Source organism: Temnothorax longispinosus, chromosome 12 (assembly GCF_030848805.1).
Source record: "Temnothorax longispinosus isolate EJ_2023e chromosome 12, Tlon_JGU_v1, whole genome shotgun sequence".
NCBI classification, from domain to species: domain Eukaryota; kingdom Metazoa; phylum Arthropoda; class Insecta; order Hymenoptera; family Formicidae; genus Temnothorax; species Temnothorax longispinosus.
In genome coordinates this window covers 6,883,077-6,902,339 of record NC_092369.1, presented here as the reverse complement: position 1 = coordinate 6,902,339, position 19,263 = coordinate 6,883,077, and the positions used below count along the sequence as shown (strand labels likewise).

General features: G+C 37.7%; 1 protein-coding gene and 1 non-coding gene across 3 annotated transcripts; one reads left to right on the top strand and one right to left on the bottom strand.

The window, feature by feature from the left end:
* Window positions 1–978: 978 nt before the first annotated feature.
* LOC139822851 (uncharacterized) lies at window positions 979–18,254 on the bottom strand. 2 transcript variants are annotated; one of them, XM_071794989.1, is made up of 9 exons: window positions 17,668–18,254; window positions 12,258–12,306; window positions 11,295–11,370; window positions 10,422–10,524; window positions 9,430–9,561; window positions 7,775–8,214; window positions 7,321–7,546; window positions 6,746–7,007; window positions 979–6,304 (listed from the first exon to the last, which is right to left on the bottom strand). In XM_071794989.1, the coding sequence occupies exons 3-9, from the start codon at window positions 11,367–11,369 to the stop codon at window positions 5,665–5,667; spliced, it is 1,878 nt and encodes a 625-aa protein (XP_071651090.1). In that variant the 5' UTR covers window position 11,370; window positions 12,258–12,306; window positions 17,668–18,254; the 3' UTR covers window positions 979–5,664. The 2 variants fall into 2 exon arrangements, with proteins under 2 accessions (XP_071651090.1, XP_071651091.1); XM_071794990.1 differs by lacking the exon at window positions 10,422–10,524 and having other exon boundaries at window positions 17,668–18,253.
* Window positions 8,706–8,778, top strand: Trnat-ugu (transfer RNA threonine (anticodon UGU)). The gene has a single exon. It is a non-coding gene; the product is annotated as a tRNA-Thr (tRNA).
* Window positions 18,255–19,263: the final 1,009 nt, after the last annotated feature.

The following is a 19,263-nucleotide window of genomic DNA, read 5'->3' as shown; positions in this document are numbered from 1 at the left end:
TACTGCTTATTCGCCGTTTGTCGCAGTGGGGCATTTCGCCGCTTTAGAACCCCCAAGCGCTACTTTGTTCGATCCTCTGCTATTACATCGAATATCTCAAAGTGTTTGTCCGTGGGATCTAATGGAAATATAGTATATTTCAGTATATCACAGTATATTGTGATATAATATCAATATATAGTATAGATAATACGAATGTGCGAATACAGTTTCATTAAATAAACTCCGCGCGATCGTAGCGCGACTGGCTCACGGGATAAAGCGTACGAGTGCGCGACAGTTTCGTCAAGTGCGTTCCGTGCGACCGTAGCGTCTTCCTCCGACTGATTTTCGAATTGATTGATCACGTAGAAGTTGATTAAAATATATAGTATAGCAATTGAATAGTAATAATCATATCTTTATTAGAATTTTTTTATTAACGACCTATTTGAAGGTCGAATTGAAATTATTTTAAATAATTTTTATATTGACTTGGTGGTGGCAGATATTTTTTTAGCACGGATTCCAAGATTTATATAAATTTAGAGAAGTGAATCATTTATCGTGCGATCTGCAAGTTATCTTTCGTAGTTCGCACGGTAACGATGCGGTTTTAACTGTTTATAGGTAAATTCTTTACCGATGATTAATGTTCTGTGTTGTGAAAGTAACTCTCGGCAGAGAGCGTTACTTGTTCATTAGAAATGTTTATCATGCTTTGTGCCGAATAGGCTTGCTCCTACTGGCTGTACTTTATATTTTTCTAATAAAAAAAGTTTATTATGCTTTTTTGTCCAATAAAAAAAAACTTCACCGTGCTTTCTTTAAAGTCAAGTCGTTGTCGGAACAAGAGTTCTAATGGTATTAATTTTGAATCATTTATTGGACTTTCGACAAAATGCAACACGAATCTGTAACGCGTAACGAAACGTGACAAATTGTTATGAAAAAATTATATATAAAATTTTTTTCTTTGAAAAATACACATAGCTACGATTAATTTTGGATTGCCTTTTTTATTGATATGTTACAACAATTAGCATGCAAGGGTTACATTGACTTAAAAATTTTACACCGATGCTTATCCGCGTCTCAGCGCATTAATTGTACCAAAACTAGAACCGGTGAAAACTCTGAACTGTAGAAAGATATCTCGCTGTGTCGCGAACGATATCGTTGAAATTCTCGTAAGAATTAAAATATTTTTAGCGTTTGATTGTCGCGAGAAATTGTTCGAACAGTCTAGGTTTTTCATCAAGGCGCATATCGATTTAATACGAATTAAATAATTTAAAAGTTATTAACGTGAGAGCTGAAATGAACGGATTTTTCGCTCTTATACGAAAATCTTTATCAAAATATCGTAAATAATCATCTTTTCTCTTAAATTACGTATAGATTTATATATAATGCGGTTAATACATTACCGTACGTGTCTCAGGCTACGAGACTTATCAACGAAGTTATTCTTTACTTAAACTTTTATCCATTGCGGTGCGCGAATAAAAGATATGCATTATCTGCTTTAAGAATATCTCTCGCGCGTTTAATAATTTTGATGATTCTTATTTCAATCGCTTGCGCCTGTTCGATTTGAGATATTTTATCGGATCGAAGCAGCATCGCACATTTGCAAGAAACGTTATCCAGTAGTGTCTCTCATTAAGTTATACCTCGATCACAGTTCGATTATGTTTACTCCGTTAAATATGAGTTATGTACATGCTCATTACATACATTCGTATCCACTACAGAGTGATAACTATAGATATAACTTAATTTTACTATGTATTAAAATCGCGGTTTTGCAAACATGTAAGCCGTTTCAACGAGGAGTTAGAAAATTATGAAAGACAATCGACGCACCTCGGTTTCATACATCACCCGATACACTAAACTTACACATTTCCTGGTAGAAAAATACCAGACGACTTTAAGAGGCGCGCTATTATTATGATACCTATCGATATTAAATCGTTAATTTACATATCAACAATATATTGCATGTGATTGCATTTTTTTTATTATACTACCTTTTTTTCGGTACTGCTTTCTACGTTTGAAAACAAATGAATGAGATTCTGTACAAAGATCGATCGTATTTTAATCAGTAACACTCAACTATTAATCATATCTAAGCGATCTTTAATATGTATAGCGTTTCCTAGAATCTCCGACATCAATTTCACAATAATAGATATTTCTTGACCAATTTGAAGGTACACTTTTATGATTTGAGATATGGAGGCACCATTTTCAAATTATAAACCCTCGAAAGTGACGTCTTTTCATGAATGAAGTTTATCGTTTATTTAAACTCAAATGAATCTTATTTCTTCAAAATTTTGATTTAGAATTTAACCATCAAGACTCAGTTTTAAATATTAAAACATTACAACAAATAATTCCACTATTAATTTTTCAATTCTCTGACGTGAATTACTTACAATCGAAAGCGCTCGCGAGAGCAATTTTTCTAATTTTTATTTTTAGGACTTTTTTGCGTTCTCATCGATTCTTTATTTATTTACGCTGATCAGAACATCGTTTCAATGTTATCCTATAGTTTTTCTATTGTTTAATGATTTTATCTGAATAAACAATCTCGATCACTTTAGCATCGCGTACACTTTTATCGCGTTATTATTTGTAATTAGTTATTTATGTTATTAGTTATAAATTTTTTGTAAAGTCCCGAAAAATTTGGGATTAAATTGCGATTTCTCTGTTCGCGTAATTTGTGGATTTTTATTCTGCAAACTTTTGCTTCGGAAATTTATCACATCCGCAACAAATGATAAAATTTTTTCTATAAATAATTCCTTAGAAATATTAATTCTCAGAGAAATTTGACAAAATAAAAATTGGGCAGTATGTTTTGTTTTCTCGACAAAGGTAAATCGATCAGGACTAACATATCGATTATTCTGTCGATTTCGAAACGAATTAGATAACTATTACCATAAAATACAACATATGTTTCTCAAAATGCAGTACATTTTTCGCAAATCTATTTGCGATGCGAATTAGGGGATGAAAAAGTGAAAATTTTAACACGAATTTGTCGAAATCGCGGTTGCGTAATTATTTGATATGATACGAAGATATTTTATTGAATGAGATCAATGTGAGCTGAAAGGTGGAAGGTGGAAAAGTTTGTCGACAATCGACCACTAGACGTTTTCCAAAATAAAAACAATCTCGCTTTTCTCGATAGGGAGATTAATCGTTAATATACATGTATAATTAATGTTGTGCGAACTTGTTGCGGGATATAAAAATATATTACACGCGCGATTGTGGGCTGTTACTTGGTTAAGAACAACTCTGTTACTCTGACGCTATATTAGACTGCACACTATTTCGTTAGAAATGTGATGATTTTTCTTTTCATTGCGGGCAATCCGCGCGAGTGTATCGAGAGATTCGTGTGTTCGACGTGTTTCTATGATTTCGAATTCTTCTATGATTTGTCATCGCTTAAATGTTTAACGGAGAAGTACGGAGTAGGCCGCAGTTTCGCGTGCACGAACGGCAAATGCGTTAATAACAGATCGGAAAAGATCTGAGATCTATATAAATATTCAGTTCCCATATATATGTTTCGTGGTTGGTTTGAAGAAGAGTCTTAAAGATACTTTCGATGGCACTAACACCAGATGAGATCCATATTAATCCATTCGTTACCATTTTTAATCTTTAAGCGAATTCTTTAGCGAAAATTATGTCAGAGTGAGAACGAATTTAGAAAAATAATTTTGTCTAATATCTTTGTTTCAGACAAATATTGGATATATTTCAATTATATATGCATTATTCATTATTCATATATGCTTTGAAAACATTGATTCGTATCCTTTTTAAAGATTCGATCGATTTTGATGTAGTTTCCTATAGTAATAAGAAAGATTCCATGACTTTCACATGAGATCCATAAAAAATTTGAGGAAATTTTGATATTAATTCATCAGTTACAGTAAATTTAATTGTTAAATTGTCCAACATTATCTACATTTTCCAGAATTATCACATATGATTAATTCTTCGATTAAAAAATTCCTTTGTATTTTAATAAAGTAAAGTAAGGATTAATTAACTTTAAAAAACACGTAAGATATTTTTGAATGTCTTTAATTCGAATATTTTTAATAGCGGTCCTTGCGTATTTATTGCATAGTATCTTTTTTTTAAAAATATGTCTTTTTGTTGTATATATTGAACGAAAAATTTTAACGCAAGTAGGTACAGCTGGATTGCTGTGCTTGCGTTTGTACGCGCCACGCGGCATTAAACGTGATACATTCGCCTCTACATACCTTATATGCCTCTTCATCATTCGTTACGTTCATCATTCTTCTTTCGCTCTTCGTTGGTTATGTTCTCCCGATACTTCATCGATTTTTCGAAAATTTTTTAATTTTTGGAATTTTGGATAGTGCGACTTCTTCGTCGGTTATGTTCTCCTAATACTTTGTTAATTTTTCGAAAATTTTTGACCAACGAAGAGGTTTCTTTAATTTATTGGCTCGTATCCTTTTTTAAAATATCTCTTTTGTATCGGTTCTTAAATGTATTCACGTCGAAGAGATTATAGCGTTCTGCTTTCGTATACGAGAAAATTGTGCCATATAAATGCATGAATCCTGTGTAAAGAGTAACGTATGTATGTTATATAAATATAATTATATAATATACGGCTAACATATTCCTCATAGATTCTCCGTCGCCAATTTTCGCAAATATTTATGAACGGTACATATTATATATAGGGCTTACCGCTTACCGCATATTTGACTGCGTACTTTATAACTAGTTGCGTGAATACCTTGGTGCAATAAATACAAATTCCATATATTAATGATAAAATAAAGTATACTTGAAATTTCGTATAAAAGATAACGTTTTCTTATTTACGCATTTCTTATTTGTACATTTCGTCAAAGCAACAAATTTAAATTATCATTTAAATGAAAAATAATTTTTCTTTCGTCAAATAAATATGTACATTATTCTTTTATTGCAATATTAAGAGCTGAGAACAAGCGCGCCGTCTGAGACACTTCGTATTCTAATAACACCGTTTTCTATATACCGTACAAGATTCATTTTGAATCGCGCTACATATATCCCTCTGACTTTATCGTCAGAGATTTGACACAACAAACGCTCGAACGAGTTAATCTGAAACGTATTTACAGGTGAACGTTGTATTTCCCGTTACAAGTACAAAACTCTCTTTAGTATGGTTAATCACGTTTTGCATTTCAACGAATCTTATACCTTACGTTAGGTCTATTATCGTCTATTGCGCTACGTCAAAATTTGTTGGTAACAATTATTTGTCATCAATATGGCAAACGTTACAATTCCTCGTTACCTTTGCGCGAAAGGCAAAGCGAGTGTTTGCCGATAAAAAAATGATTGTCTCGTTACAAAACGCAATTCGTACGTGATCTTGTTTTTTTTTTCGTTGAGCATGTTTCACGACGTAACGTCGCACCAGAAGTGACAATCGCGATCGATCGACAGTCGCATCGTCGAATCCTTGCGTGATCTTCTCACATTTGCGAAGGGACATTGCCAGCAATGTTGAACACGATTCTCTTACTTCGCAAACGTCGTCGTTATTTTCCCCAGGATGGCCTGAGTACATTGTTAATCCTCAAAAATCTCTTTCGCTCTTCATACCTCGTCATCTTCTATGTACAAAGTTGTTTCATATTTCTCATTGTGCTCGATCTGCCCCGAATTGTGCGCCGCTTCCTCAGCTATCGTCCGCGAGTCCATGTCGTCGGCGATAATTATGGGATTTTGTCCTTGCACCGTCGTATCGGTCCTCTCGCTCGATCTGCACGACTCGCATTTCTCATCGTCATCGAGATCATCCCCCGAGCTTTCCACGTCAATCTCCGTGACGTTCTCCAATTCCGGTTCCTCGAGCAGCATATCGTCCTCCGTAGGCCCCTCGGATGACAAAGCGCTAGGATTCGCCTCCTCGATATCCAGTACGTGACTCTCGTCAGAATTGTCGCCGCGGCTCTCCTCGGCGTCGAGGGACACCGTCGTAAAGTATTTCGGCTCGCAATCAGATCCGCAGCCCTCCATAACGGCCTGAGTATTCAGGGAGTGCCGACTCGACTGAGGATCCTTCGGGTGCCTGTCGAAGGATCGCCGTCTGTTGTCGTCCGATCTAGAATGATGTAGCTTAGGATGACGCGGTTGCCTTCGCAGATTCTCCCCGCTGTTCGCTCGGGACTTTATCTCTGCGTCGTCAAACATGCACCGGGTACAATCGACGCTGAATCTGTCTATCGATAGCTTCCTGTAAATTCGGTTAGAAGAGAGATTTCCTCGATTGCTTTTAGCAAATGAAGTTTTAGAATGATTAGACATCTTATAATGTATAATGTTACATACAAACTAAACAAAGAACAGTTCAAAGCTTTATAAATTGTGATTTGTGCAATCTTAAAAAAATATTTATAGATAATTTATTTTTAATCTGAAATAAATTTTGATTTTATTACTACGACTATAGTTTAAGATCGCAATAAATTTAAACTTGTGATTGTAGACCATAAGTAGTCATCCAGCAAATGACACGTGCACGTTAGAAATACAAAAAAATAATACACTGAGAAAAAAAATTGTTAATTCCAAGAAATATTTAGTCCGATACGTTCAACTCTAAACATTTTAGTTAGTTAACTAAACATTAGTTGTTTCTGATGATTATAAAATTCGATCTGAAATTCTTTCCTACCTGTAGTCTCCCCTTCGGAAATCCGGACTTCTTCGGAACTCGAGGCTAGCTTTTCGATGTCCCATCGTTCTGTCGAAGCGACGATCGCCGCCGATTCTGTCGAAGGACATTTTACGGAAGTTTGGCGAGGAGACTTTGCGGAAGTCCCGTGGCGAGGCCTTACTGAATTCTTTCGATACCACCGTCAACTCTTCCAACAGTCTCAGATCTATTGAATTTCTTTTTCTTGGCACGAAGTCGTCTGGATATCTACAATAAGCACCTGATCGAGATGTTCATATGATTATTGATATCTAGACATGTAAACGCATTTTTTAACGCTTATCCGTGCAATCTTCTTAGTCCATGAATGTGATAACATCCGAATTCCGATTACTCGAAAAAAGTTTAATATGCATTATAGCATTTCGTGCAGACAAAATGAATTTAATTTCCGTAGTTACATAGTTTCTGAACTGAATAATCTAGCCATTTTTTTTAAATTGATATTTTTAGAGTATCTTACGTATCTGATGATTACAGTGATCTTAAAAATCTGAGTGATCACATATTTTAAATTATTTATTTATAGCCACCTGGCAATTTAGGCGAGTGCACGAGAGTCGGCGGTGGTCGCGTAGCTTCATCCACTTCCTCAACGTCTTCCACTTTTGTTTGACGAAGCAGCTGATGTCGTCTCGCTGTGTCGGATCGGTCCTTCACTTTGAGCGTAACGGGACCTTTGTTCGGTATATGTAAATCCATCGCCATTGAAGCTTGACTACCACTCATCTTTTGATGCTCCAGGCTTTCTCTGCTGATCTATTAATTATCGAGAAAAGAGGTTTTATTAGCCATTCTGAATTATAATCATTGAGAGTATTGAGACAGTAAAGACCAATTGGAACTTGTAAAAATTTATATCATGCAAAATATGGTACGTTTATCTCTTTTTGTTTGGTTAAAAAGTAATATAGTTGTTGTTAATTGATTAAGTTCGCGAAAGGTTTTGTTTCTTCTGCAAGACGTTGATGTTTCTTTCTCGATTACCTGATGCGGGCTGTAGCTCGGATTGTCGACCGAAAGAGCGTGTCTCTGCAGCAATTCTGGATTAAGTAGCGAGCAACCCGCGTATTTAGGCGATCTTCGGCGCGGCGACTTTTTGTCGACTAACGTTGGTGCGCTCGGGCTCTTCTTTATGGAGTGCGCCACGCCTTTTTCCCGCAGATCCTTTGAGAACTGCATAAACTCCGCCGTCAGCTGTTTCCTCGAGACTTCGTGCGTACTGGGACTCGGGCTGCGGTTCACCCTAAACAGGCCCAGCTGATGGTCCCATTTTGTTGTCTGGCTCGATGTCGATCTTCTGTTGCGCTGGCTTTTCGAACTCCTCAGCGTTGATGCCTGGTTGAAGCGATAGCGAGCTGGCACCACCTTGGCCGCGCTGTCACGCGCTTCGAAAGTCATCACGCAGGCAGCTACCACAATGAAGCCTGAAAATCGTTATTTATGTATAACAGAACGTTAACTTTTACATTTGCCTAACATTTACATTTGCCTATATTTACATATATTATTGGACTTCGGATTTCGCATCATTAATCATTGAACGCACATTAATTTATCAATGCAAGTTTAAGCAAAGTATGTTCTACATAATTGAACAATTTATTCGACCATTCAAAATAGAATGGAAATGGAACGTGATATATGAGATTTTATTTCGTTGCATGGTGATTATCTTTTAACTACAATACATAATCTTCATATAATTTGATTTTTTAATTTAATTATAGTGCAATTATTTTACCTTCTTTTATTTAAGATTATTAAAACTTGATGTTTCACGCGAATTAGGAAAACGCGAGTCAGAATATTCTAAAAATGTATTTTCTCTTAATATAAACGTAATTAAAGATGTGTAGATAAGATAAAATCTACGTGGCGCTTGTATCCGAGGCTGCTCGTCGATAGTCGAGCGTAAGCCTCCATAGCTCAGGGGTTAGAGCACTGGTCTTGTAAACCAGGGGTCGAGAGTTCAAATCTCTCTGGGGGCAATAATTTTTTTTTCTAGTTTCTATCAAGTGTTCTCATTCGTGCAGTGCCGCGCATTTTTCGCGTTTTGCCCGCAATTTTCCGCTTTACATCCATTACATTACTTCATATGCTTTTATTTTGTAGCTATTATTCCATCTTTGTATTTCCTCATGCAAAACTACTTATCTGTGCAATTTTGTAATTTTTTTTTAGAACTATAGATCTATCTTTGTTCATATATATCAGTATGATCAAAAACACAAAAGCTCATTTATGAAGTTAATATAATATCTTCGATATCGTATATGTTGAATATGTATTGATTTTATGCCAAAGAGAAAAATTATAGTACAAGCCTTGGTTTACAGTTAGAGACGATATTAATTCTCTTTCAAAAGATCAATTTACAAAACGTTGAGAGAAATTAAATTTTTACACGATCTTTTCCACAATCTTATCATATTATATAACGAATATATCAACATATACGTTATGCATGAAGTGCTGAGTTACATGCTATTATCTACATCCCGGGATGTTTATGTGCATTTTGCAACAGTGCACCTATCTATTACCGCGCAGTTTCAAGGAGATCAGTGTTGCGTAGCTAGTCGCTCGGTCGAACAAGTGTATCGCGCTTGTAAATTGTGCAAAATGTATGTTACTATTACCTCCCAGACCCATAACGACAGGGCCGGCGTAGCTCAGATTATTCAGGTGAAATCCGCGCGACTCGTTCTTCACCTTTACCGTGATATTACCTCTGATCTCTTGCGCCACCGACAGCTGGTCCGCGTAATATCCTATTGAAGGAAACAAGAGAAACGCTTTCATTCTTCATCACGCGTATATATATGCAATGATTGATGAGACATAACGGAATGAGAAAAATAGAATAGATATAGCAGAAAGATTGTTTTAATTGTTCTAATGTGATATTTCGCGCTTGACAAGTTATAAAATTGTGATTACGCAATTACAATTAATAAAAGATTAAAATTTATAAAATTAAATTTTGAAATGTTAAAATGAAATGTTTTACATCGAAGAGAATTGCCTTACATATTAAGGGAGATAATATTTTCCAAGCGAACTTTCTTTCTCGTTCCGTTATATCGCATTTTTGCCTACTTCTTTTCAATACAACATGAATATCTGATAGAGATATTTTTTTATATTTAAGAGAACAACATTCTGTGTTAAATCTGGATACTGTGATTCAATATTCTGTTAGATATCTAAAAGTGATTAATAGTGTTTATATGAAGTAGAATGTTGTTTAATATAAATTTGAAATTCAAATTTTTGGTTCATGCACGTAAGCATAAGCAGATTGCAAGCTTGCGCGTGAAAAAAGATCAACTTTTTTGCAATGGAAGCGTGAATTAATTATAAAATTTAATTATTTATATTTAGAACGTACAAGTTACTCCAATTATTTTCTTGTCGTCGCAAATTCATTAAATAGAGTAACTTTTTGCGAAGTTCCTTAAATGTGAGGCATTAAAGACAACAGAAATTGGATAAAGAGTTGATCATTGCAAAGGATTGATCTTTCCAAAGTGCTCTTTGCAAACGCCTCTAAACGGTTAGCGGTTTAGAGGCCAAGGCGGAATAGCACTCGTCGGCATGGACTCATGTTTAATTACGTAGTTCTACTCACCTATGGTCGCCATGCAAGCTCCTAAAAGCATTAGCAGCAGCCCAATTCCGAGAGCTTTGCAGGCGTGCCACAAACACCGCGTTGTCACCTTGCCTCTCACCACCTGTTCGATTTAATTGCCGTCGTTAACAGTTAATAAACCTGGACGATGGTCCAGTTGTTTACCCAGCAACAAACGTTCGTACGTCCGCGTTTACACGGCGCCGTTAAATCGATCAGTACGATTTACGATGTTACATTAACGGTGTAACGGCACAGTAACGTTTTTCGGTGCTGGTAACCACGAGCGACGTACTCTTAGCATTTAATTATCTAAATGATTGCATAGTGATAGTATAGTGCTAGGATAAGTAATTTTAATCGCAGATTAATTAAAGAAAAAGTAAAAATTTTTTCTACGAGCGTGTGTCATTGAGATTAGTTCTATGTATTTACACAGAATCGTGTGCATAGATATTATTAGCAGAGAGCGATAGCAATCCCTTTCAGCAGCACTAATAATTGTAGCTTCCTATAATTATGTTTGCTTTTGTTTGTACGAAATCTGCGTATATTTCCGCTGAGACGGATTCTGCATCGGAAGAGTAATTTCTGCAGGTGAAATTTGTAAACGTGCTAGAGATGATCAAAATAGGGATATATATCTACGTACATGCTCTCTACATATGCATATTATTCGACTTTCTCTCTCTCTCTCCCCCCTCCCTCCCCATTTCTCTTCCTGCGGCTGATATTCTTATCGATCGATCTACTCCCTAATAATTACACTAACGAGACTGATAAAGAAAAAAATCAGCTTCGTGATACGGTATATATATAATATATAATCACTATAATCAATACTTCGAATTTTTATAAGCGATAAGAATGTACCTGCACGTTCCAATTAGCCCCAGGCCCGCAGGCTCTTCTCTGCGTCCCCTGCCATTGAATGCTTCCTTGTGGCATCCTGTGTGCTCATAAAACCAATTGTTTTATTTTAATATTATTGCAATGTAGAAGGAAAAGAGAAAGTTACATAAAAGTATTACTATAATATTAAACAGATTATTGTAATTCTGAACAGATATGGCTTGTTGGTATCTCAGAAATTTTTTAATATAGCAAACGGTCAAACGTATACACGGTATTTTTCCGTCGCGTTCTGCTACATAAAAATTCAAGTAGTTTCCAATATTCTGTTCACATGCACAGTTTTCATAAAAAGTTCTTTTTGCTCGCGTACATACTCCTGACGTCTAGAAAATGAGAAAAATAATTATCTAGTTTTAGATAATTATTTTAATGATTCGTGTCAATTTGCTTTAATTAATCCTTCATCATAACATAATTATATCTAATGTGATAAAATATTTGAGTCGCTAACTTGAAGTTTATTACTGTAACCTAATTATTGTATGCAAAGTAATTACATCGTGTTTCTTAAAATAGATATAAATTGATAATAGGAACGATAATATAATCTTATGCTGCGATGAATATAAAATGTTATCGATATAAGATATTACTCTAGTCCATCTATTTTTATGCATCTCTTTGACATTGATAGCGTTAAGATATCGATATTCTGTAAGAAATTTTAGAGGCTTTTAATAAAGTAGTCGATCCTCTTGCTAAAAATTTTATACACTTATACGTATATGACGTCTGATAAACTTTTTCAACTTAGATCTCAATTTGTAGTAATAAGAGCAGTAGCAAGAAAAGAAGCGAGCATCTTTCATCAACTCGTATGCTACGTAAATTATTTCTAATTTAAATCTTCTTGACTTTTTAACGGAGCTAGGGGACTAAATCAACTTTTGTGCTGGACATTAAATTTATTAAATTGCTTACCCTCACGTTTTCCAGATCCTTAGGCCTCAGAAACATACGATCCCAGATTCTGTAAATATTTTCAACTAAGTATTATGGAAGAAAAAGGATAGAATTGTTAATAAAAAAAGATTATAAAGCTGAATTATACGAAGAACGACACCGTATCACTTTTACACACGTGCGGACTGTAGTGTCAAAGAAACGGGATTCTTTTGTCTTTATTTCTATTTACATTTTTTTTTCTTTCAATTGACACTTGAAACAACGTTCGATTTGCAATGAAAGAATGTAATAACGCGCAAGTTTGTTAATTAGCAATTCCGAACTCGCGGCATTATGTGCGATCTCTCATCACGTTTTGTCGCACAGCATCGTCCGTGACGTCGTTTTAATTTGACGTTCGCGTACAACGGACACACGCTGGGTGCGCGCTATTCAACACATCTACATTCACTCGTACACAACATCGCTAGCTACGCATACGCCACTCGAGGCCGCGCACAATGTGTACGTGAGAATTATCTGACTGCGTCGTCAGTGTGCGCTCGCTCTCGTGTATGGCGAACGCGGCAGAAGTGCATTGTTCGTACGCCTGTGCCTCCCGTATTTCGTCTTTCAACGTCGAAACTTCGCGCGTCCTATCGATTCAAATCCCTCTTTACAGTTGCGGCGGTGATCTTTCTCTGATGTCTCGAAAGTTGGCCATTTTCGCCTGACAGACTCTGTCAGCGGCTGTAAGCTCCTCCTTTGAACACAAGATCCCGCTAATGCCGAAGTAGTTTTTGTGCCTATATTCTTAAATCTGCCTTTCTTGTCGGCGAGAGATCATTTGAGACGTTGATAGAGGAGGACTTTATTAAATTGATTCTTCGGTAGTTTATTCCTCGCAAAAAAATGCTTTCAAAAATTGACGTTTACAGCACAAATATCTGCCTTTTTGCGCCGCGAAAAAAATTGTGCAAGCAAAATTTATATTTCGCGAAAAAAAAAGAGAAAAAAGCGTATAGCTCTATAGATAACAAAAAATAAAACGATTTCATGGAATATGGAATGCAATTTAATTAATTACAATTTAATCAAAAACAATCGAGGTGGTCACGTATATGTACGCGATTCAACCATGTTTTTCGACGGTAGAGATCCGCGTATCGTTATTCGCGTTAGATACAACACGAAATTTCGTGCAGAATGATGAATAGTCGCGATTTAACGATACAACTCACAATCGCTCTTGCTCCTTGTCTATCCAACAAGGGTACGTGCACAAGTCTACTTAAGTTGCATGTTACGAACTCTCCACTCTGCTATTTCAGAACGATTCGATCCGACGGACTCCCGAGAAACTGCTTTCCGCCGGATTGCTTCTCGCACTTCATTCCGCACAGCGTAGCGCCCAATTCAGGAGAACATTCCACGTTATAACGTTTCAAGACCTTTTAAATTCGATTATGTAACGTGTGCGAGATGTTTTACTATCGCTCGCCAGCGATCTTGCTAAATCAGTATCGCAAATCTTTCTGTTTAAAAATGTCATACACTATTTCTTTGTAAATGTAAGACATTTATAAAAAATTTTATCTTATATTTATATTCTGCTGTAGATACAAATTATATCTCTTAAAGAAGATTTGTTGGGAGATTTTTTTTATTCAAAATTTGAATTCTTTCATGGAATGGGAATTATATATAAATACAGTTTGAATTCTTTCATGGAATGGGAATTGTATATAAATACAGGATATCCCGGATTTATCACGCAACTTTCCAGTCCCCTAGGAAAAGTCCAAACTTAGAAAGACCAATTTCAGAGAGAGTTATAAGCGTCTGGGGATAAAACGACTTGGAAGAATTAAACTCCCAAAGTGTATACAGATAAATATAACTTGCTTGCAACTGATTTCTTATAGTTCAATCAAATTCAAGATACGTATATGCCGTAACTATCTAAGATAGCTATTATTAATTGCTCATTATCTGACAAGATCTTTCATGAAATTTTCACCAAGCACGAGTCGAATTCGTATTCCATCGGAGAATATGTGGTTATAATGGAGTATCTGTAACGCCGTGTATATTTTCCTAAGCGGTTGTTTCTAAACGCGCGTTTTCGACTCATAATTTTTACTTCTGTAACATTGACCAAGCCAATTCGCATGTTTATTCGTGTTTTATTCAAACCAGAATTTCGATTACGGTTACATGTGTTACTTCTCTACCCAGAGGGGTAAAGGTAGAAGCCGCAATAAATTTATATAGGATTACCTTTGTAAATCTCTTCCCAAATCTGCCCATCTCGACGGCGCGCAGCGTCCCTTTCCCTTATAAAAACTAAATTCGTTGTTTCTTCTATTTGATTCCTCCAACACGCGTAAATCATTTAGGAGCGATTGAGTCGGGAAGATATCGATTTTATCACGTTTCGCACGAGAGCGTGATTTATTCTCCTCGTGAAAGATGTGTCACCTGAATTACGAAGCGATCGAATTATCCGCGATTTCAGGTAACGCAGAGTATTTTCGACGCAACCTCGCCTCGCCTATATCCATCTGGATTATTAAAATCCGACACCTGTGCTCCCTCCTTACGAATGAGCGTGTGTCCCATGCTACCGAGATAAATAATGAATTCAAATGCTTTTGCAGCGGATTGGTTACCATAACGACCGACTCGGCTGGCGTACCATTTGCATAACCACGACCTTTCGTCGTACGCCGCGTACGTACGTGTTCTTCCTTGTCCAATCAAAGCCCGACTTCCGATCCATCGGATGGTTCGTTTGAATAATGCATCGCGGGAAAACGTCGTGCTCCCGGAGGGTTTCCCGATCGTTTTCCAAACCGTTGTCGTACGAGGTTTCTATCGAGCTCGCGGAGATCTCATGAATGATTTTTTCCCGACATTACCCTGGGTTCTGAAAGCTGACATTTGAAAACACTCGCGGTATATTTCTTTTCAGCTTATTATGGAAAAACTATCGATTACTCTTCCAATTGTATCAATTAATTCACAATATTTGCGTATTAATCCGATTGTATGTATGGACGGCACGACGAATATCCTTTATTACATTTTTATAGCATCATAATCTCGTATAAATACATCAGATACGCGGAGTATTATATTCTCTTAATCCTTAACATCGCGCAAATATCATACATGGAGAGGTCGCGATCTATATTTAACCCTTTGAGGTATGTCGAAGCAAACCACCCGGTATTCACGGCGAGTGTTCACGAAAAGAACGGGATAAAAAGCTTCCAATAATGCCTACGCCGCGCCGCGCCGCCGTCACGGATATCGATGTAATCAACGTCGGACGTTTCTCTCGCTCTAATAGAGTTTCGGATGAAATGTATGTTTAAAACGAAACCCTTGTAACTGACCTAAAAAAACGGACGCTTCTTAATCAATGTTAGCGAAATTTTTACCGTGATATATTAATAAATATTCGTAAAAAGAATATTACATCTATATTTAGTAAAAGAAAGTGCTGTTTACCAGTATATTCTATATAATTACCTGCCTAGAGATTCATATCATATATATCTAATTATGGTATTTAGTTTTTGCACGCGTCGCTTCGGGGAATATGAAGGTACATGCAAAAGTAGATTTAATGGCTCGCTATTGCCCCGCCGTTGAATTTGCATTTTTAATTACTCTTCGTAACGCAATCTTCTTGATGCAGAGTTCTTGCGCACGGTCGCGCACGACTTCATCATTTATCTCGCCATTTTCACGTACTGCACATATATCTTTATACACTACACTTTAGAATAGCACATGAAGATACATATTTATGTTGCCGCGTCTCGCTTTTGTAGACGAGTGCTTTTAAAACATTTCTCCCATCTATCTCAAACGCCTGAAATTTTTATTCGCGCCCCTCCCCCTTTCCACCAGAGAAAGCTATTTAAGGAATTATTTAAATTACTACGGCTCACCTATCTTTCCTCTACCGTTCTTTTTCCCCGTTGTCACAGCATCTCGTCCCTTTCGTATTTCGCGTTTCGCGCTCGGGGAATCAAGATGATTATGATCGTCCACCTTTGACTTTTCTTCTCGCCGGTGAGTCAGATACGCGAATCAAAGCTCCATTGAAATTAACGTGCCACCTACACGTCTCGCTCTAATGTTTCGCACTAAAGTTTCACGCGGCGCTATTAAGTCACTCCTCTGTGCGGGAAACCGGGACGTACAATACGAATCGCTAATCAACAACGTGACGCGATAAACTCGGAAATTTTAGGCACCTTACTGGGAGCACCGACGCGGCTTTATTTTTATTCCGACACGTGTTGCGCGGGCGAACTAAGAAAACACGATATCCAGGGCGATTCGTGCTCGTGCCGTATCTCTCGCTTCGTCATTTCACTTTCGTCACCTTGCGATATATAACCGTCAAATTTTCGAAAGACGCTTTTTCACGCAATGCACTTTTCAGACAATGCAGACTGTTTAAGGTCGGATGCGTGATGTCATCTTCATAAATCTCCTTCTATAATTTTCAAACGTACTGTTTGCAATACATGCAGATACTGGTACCGATACTGGTGTATTTAATTTATTGCATTCTATAGCAATGCGTAACGATTGTACTTACTTACAGTGATAATATTGTTGTGCGTGTTTGCTTGTTTGAAAATAGCGACGTAGTTGAAGAAATAAAATTGCTGACCGAGATTAATCTTTACGGCTCAGATGGTTATATATTCGATAGTCGTATCGGGGCCAGCGAACCGAAGAGAAAAATTGTGTTGAAATCGGGATTCGGTTATTAATAAGTCAGAGTATCGTGCAATCGGACTCTGAATGCGGAGCGACAAGAGGAAATCAATGATTTCATATATAAAGTGAAGATGTCCGTTATGTGCAGCTCGTTGAACAGTGAAATATCCTGTCTGGCTACAATGCTCTTCGGATTCCTTTATGTATTCCCGTAAAACGATTTTAATGTACTTCTACCAATGCAGTGTGTCATCATCTCTGGGAAAGAATTCTGTAATTTTATTATTGCGCTCATCTTATAGGTATGCGCGCCGTTCGATCTATGTCTTCGCAATCGTATATAATCTCATTGCACTCGTATTTCGTATCTCCACACACGCGAATCTATTTTTATAGATATTCTCTCGAGTTGTTCTCGGAAAGTTTATTTTCAATTTACACAGTCGATATTTTCCATTTGATAAATGCTTAGCGTACGCAGTAGGTCAAAACAGGATATCTCGATGAGACGAATCAGAAATTTTCAAGTTGCAACAACCTTCTTACAAAATTTAAGAGTCAGAGTCGAAGTTAGAAATAATCGGAGTATTAAAGGATTTCAAAGATTTATTTGCTCGATTCAGCTATCGTCGCTGTCGCGTATGCACGTTTAAAGATCGCTTTTCACCCGCCACTATCTAAAGATCTGAAAATCGCTTACCTTGTCAGAATCCAGCGCGTGGAAGGGAACACTCGATCATCGCACGTCCCGCACGTCGATCCCGCGCTCGTGTCAACCGCGTAACTACATCCCGAGTATACGTCGGTGCTCTCGCGGATAGAACAGGCGCGCGCGGGAAGGAAGCTGCGTCGGAAGAATTGTAGTCGGGGAAGCACTATACCAACAGCCTACCCACTAAATCATCGACCGATCGAAACTTTCGCCGCGTATCTCGTCGACGTTTCTCGCCCGACTTTCCTCCCGCATCCCGCCCGAACTAAATGGATGCTACCCCCGCGTGTTCATCCTGGCAGCGAAGTCCGGCTAGATGGATCCTGGCGGTAGTCGGGCAATCCGTAGGGTACAGGGCGAGCGATAGGCTCGTGAGAGCGATATTAAATCACCGTTGTCGTCGGCGGCGGGACCCGTGGGAAACGCTCGACGAGATGCCGCTCGAGGGAGTGTCCTCCTCCTTCTTCGGCATCACCTGTTGGTATCGCGCCGTGACCCCGGTCACGGTTTTATACGGGGTGGCACGCTGAAAACGGCCGCGGCCGGAGCGGAGCGGCGCGGCGCGGCACGGCGCCGCGGGTGCGCAGCGTCTCGCCAGCGCCGAGCCAGTGCGCACACGCCGCCACGGCAGATCGATGTGTGTTATATCGCGAGCTTCTCTCCTCTCTCCGAGGGAGGATAAGGGTTCTCTTTAGCGAGGAGTCTCTTTCTCCTTCTCTCTCGACGGTCGGTTATGCGCGCGATGCCCACGTCCGCCGCCGTTATGCGTTTACCCGCCGATTTCGCGGCGTATCAAATGCACCTGTCGCGGCCAGGTAGCGTGCAAATGACAGCTTCATAGTCGGTAGGTATTTAGGTATACGAACAACATCTAGATGCAAATGTTTATGTATGCAAAAAGTTGTGCACAAAAAACCATAGCACGAATGCTAATTATCTAAACATGCGAAGCAGACTGTTAACTCTTTTTTGGATATTTCTCGTATATTTATTGCCCACGTATATTATTTTAATGTCTGCTGATTTTCTTTTTCAAGTTCGCGATCTTATTTTAATCTTCTTATACGCGACGCAGGACGGTGTGCTATTTTTATTTGTTTATACATGGTAAGGAGGTGCATAATATTGGATGCACAATATCGGAATTTAATTGAGATATTATTTTTTCCGATATCAGTTATTTTTGCTCAAGGTTGTGCGATTCATAGCCAAGGAGATCATTTATCAGAGATCTTAACGATATTTCATAATCAATACTTTATAATTAGTTACTCCATTAGACATTAACATCTTCAACGCTCGCTTTAATCAATTTTTACTCACCCCATTACTCCATTTACTCACCCCATGATTTTCTTCTCTCAGATTCACTCATTGCACTTACAACATTCGCGAAAACATGACTAATTATATGAATCATTAGAATATGATAATTGCACGGCACTCCCGGCGATAATTGCACGCAACGCGCACTTTACAATTATAAATTGAAATTCTATCGAAACGTGATCGCGAGACTCCATGATTCGCTCGACACTCGTGAAACTTGTAAATTGACACAACGAACGAAATCTCAAACTCTGT

What these genes read in the sequence shown, in the direction of transcription:
- LOC139822851 (XM_071794989.1), bottom strand. Translation starts at nt 11,369, where the DNA reads ATGCCACAAGGAAGCATTCAATGGCAGGGGACGCAGAGAAGAGCCTGC. An exon ending in TGTCGTTATGGGTCTGGGAG is followed by an intron (nt 8,215 to 9,429) that starts GTAATAGTAACA and finishes AACGATTTTCAG; the next exon opens with GCTTCATTGTGGTAGCTGCC. An exon ending in CGAGCTACAGCCCGCATCAG is followed by an intron (nt 7,547 to 7,774) that starts GTAATCGAGAAA and finishes GATAATTAATAG; the next exon opens with ATCAGCAGAGAAAGCCTGGA.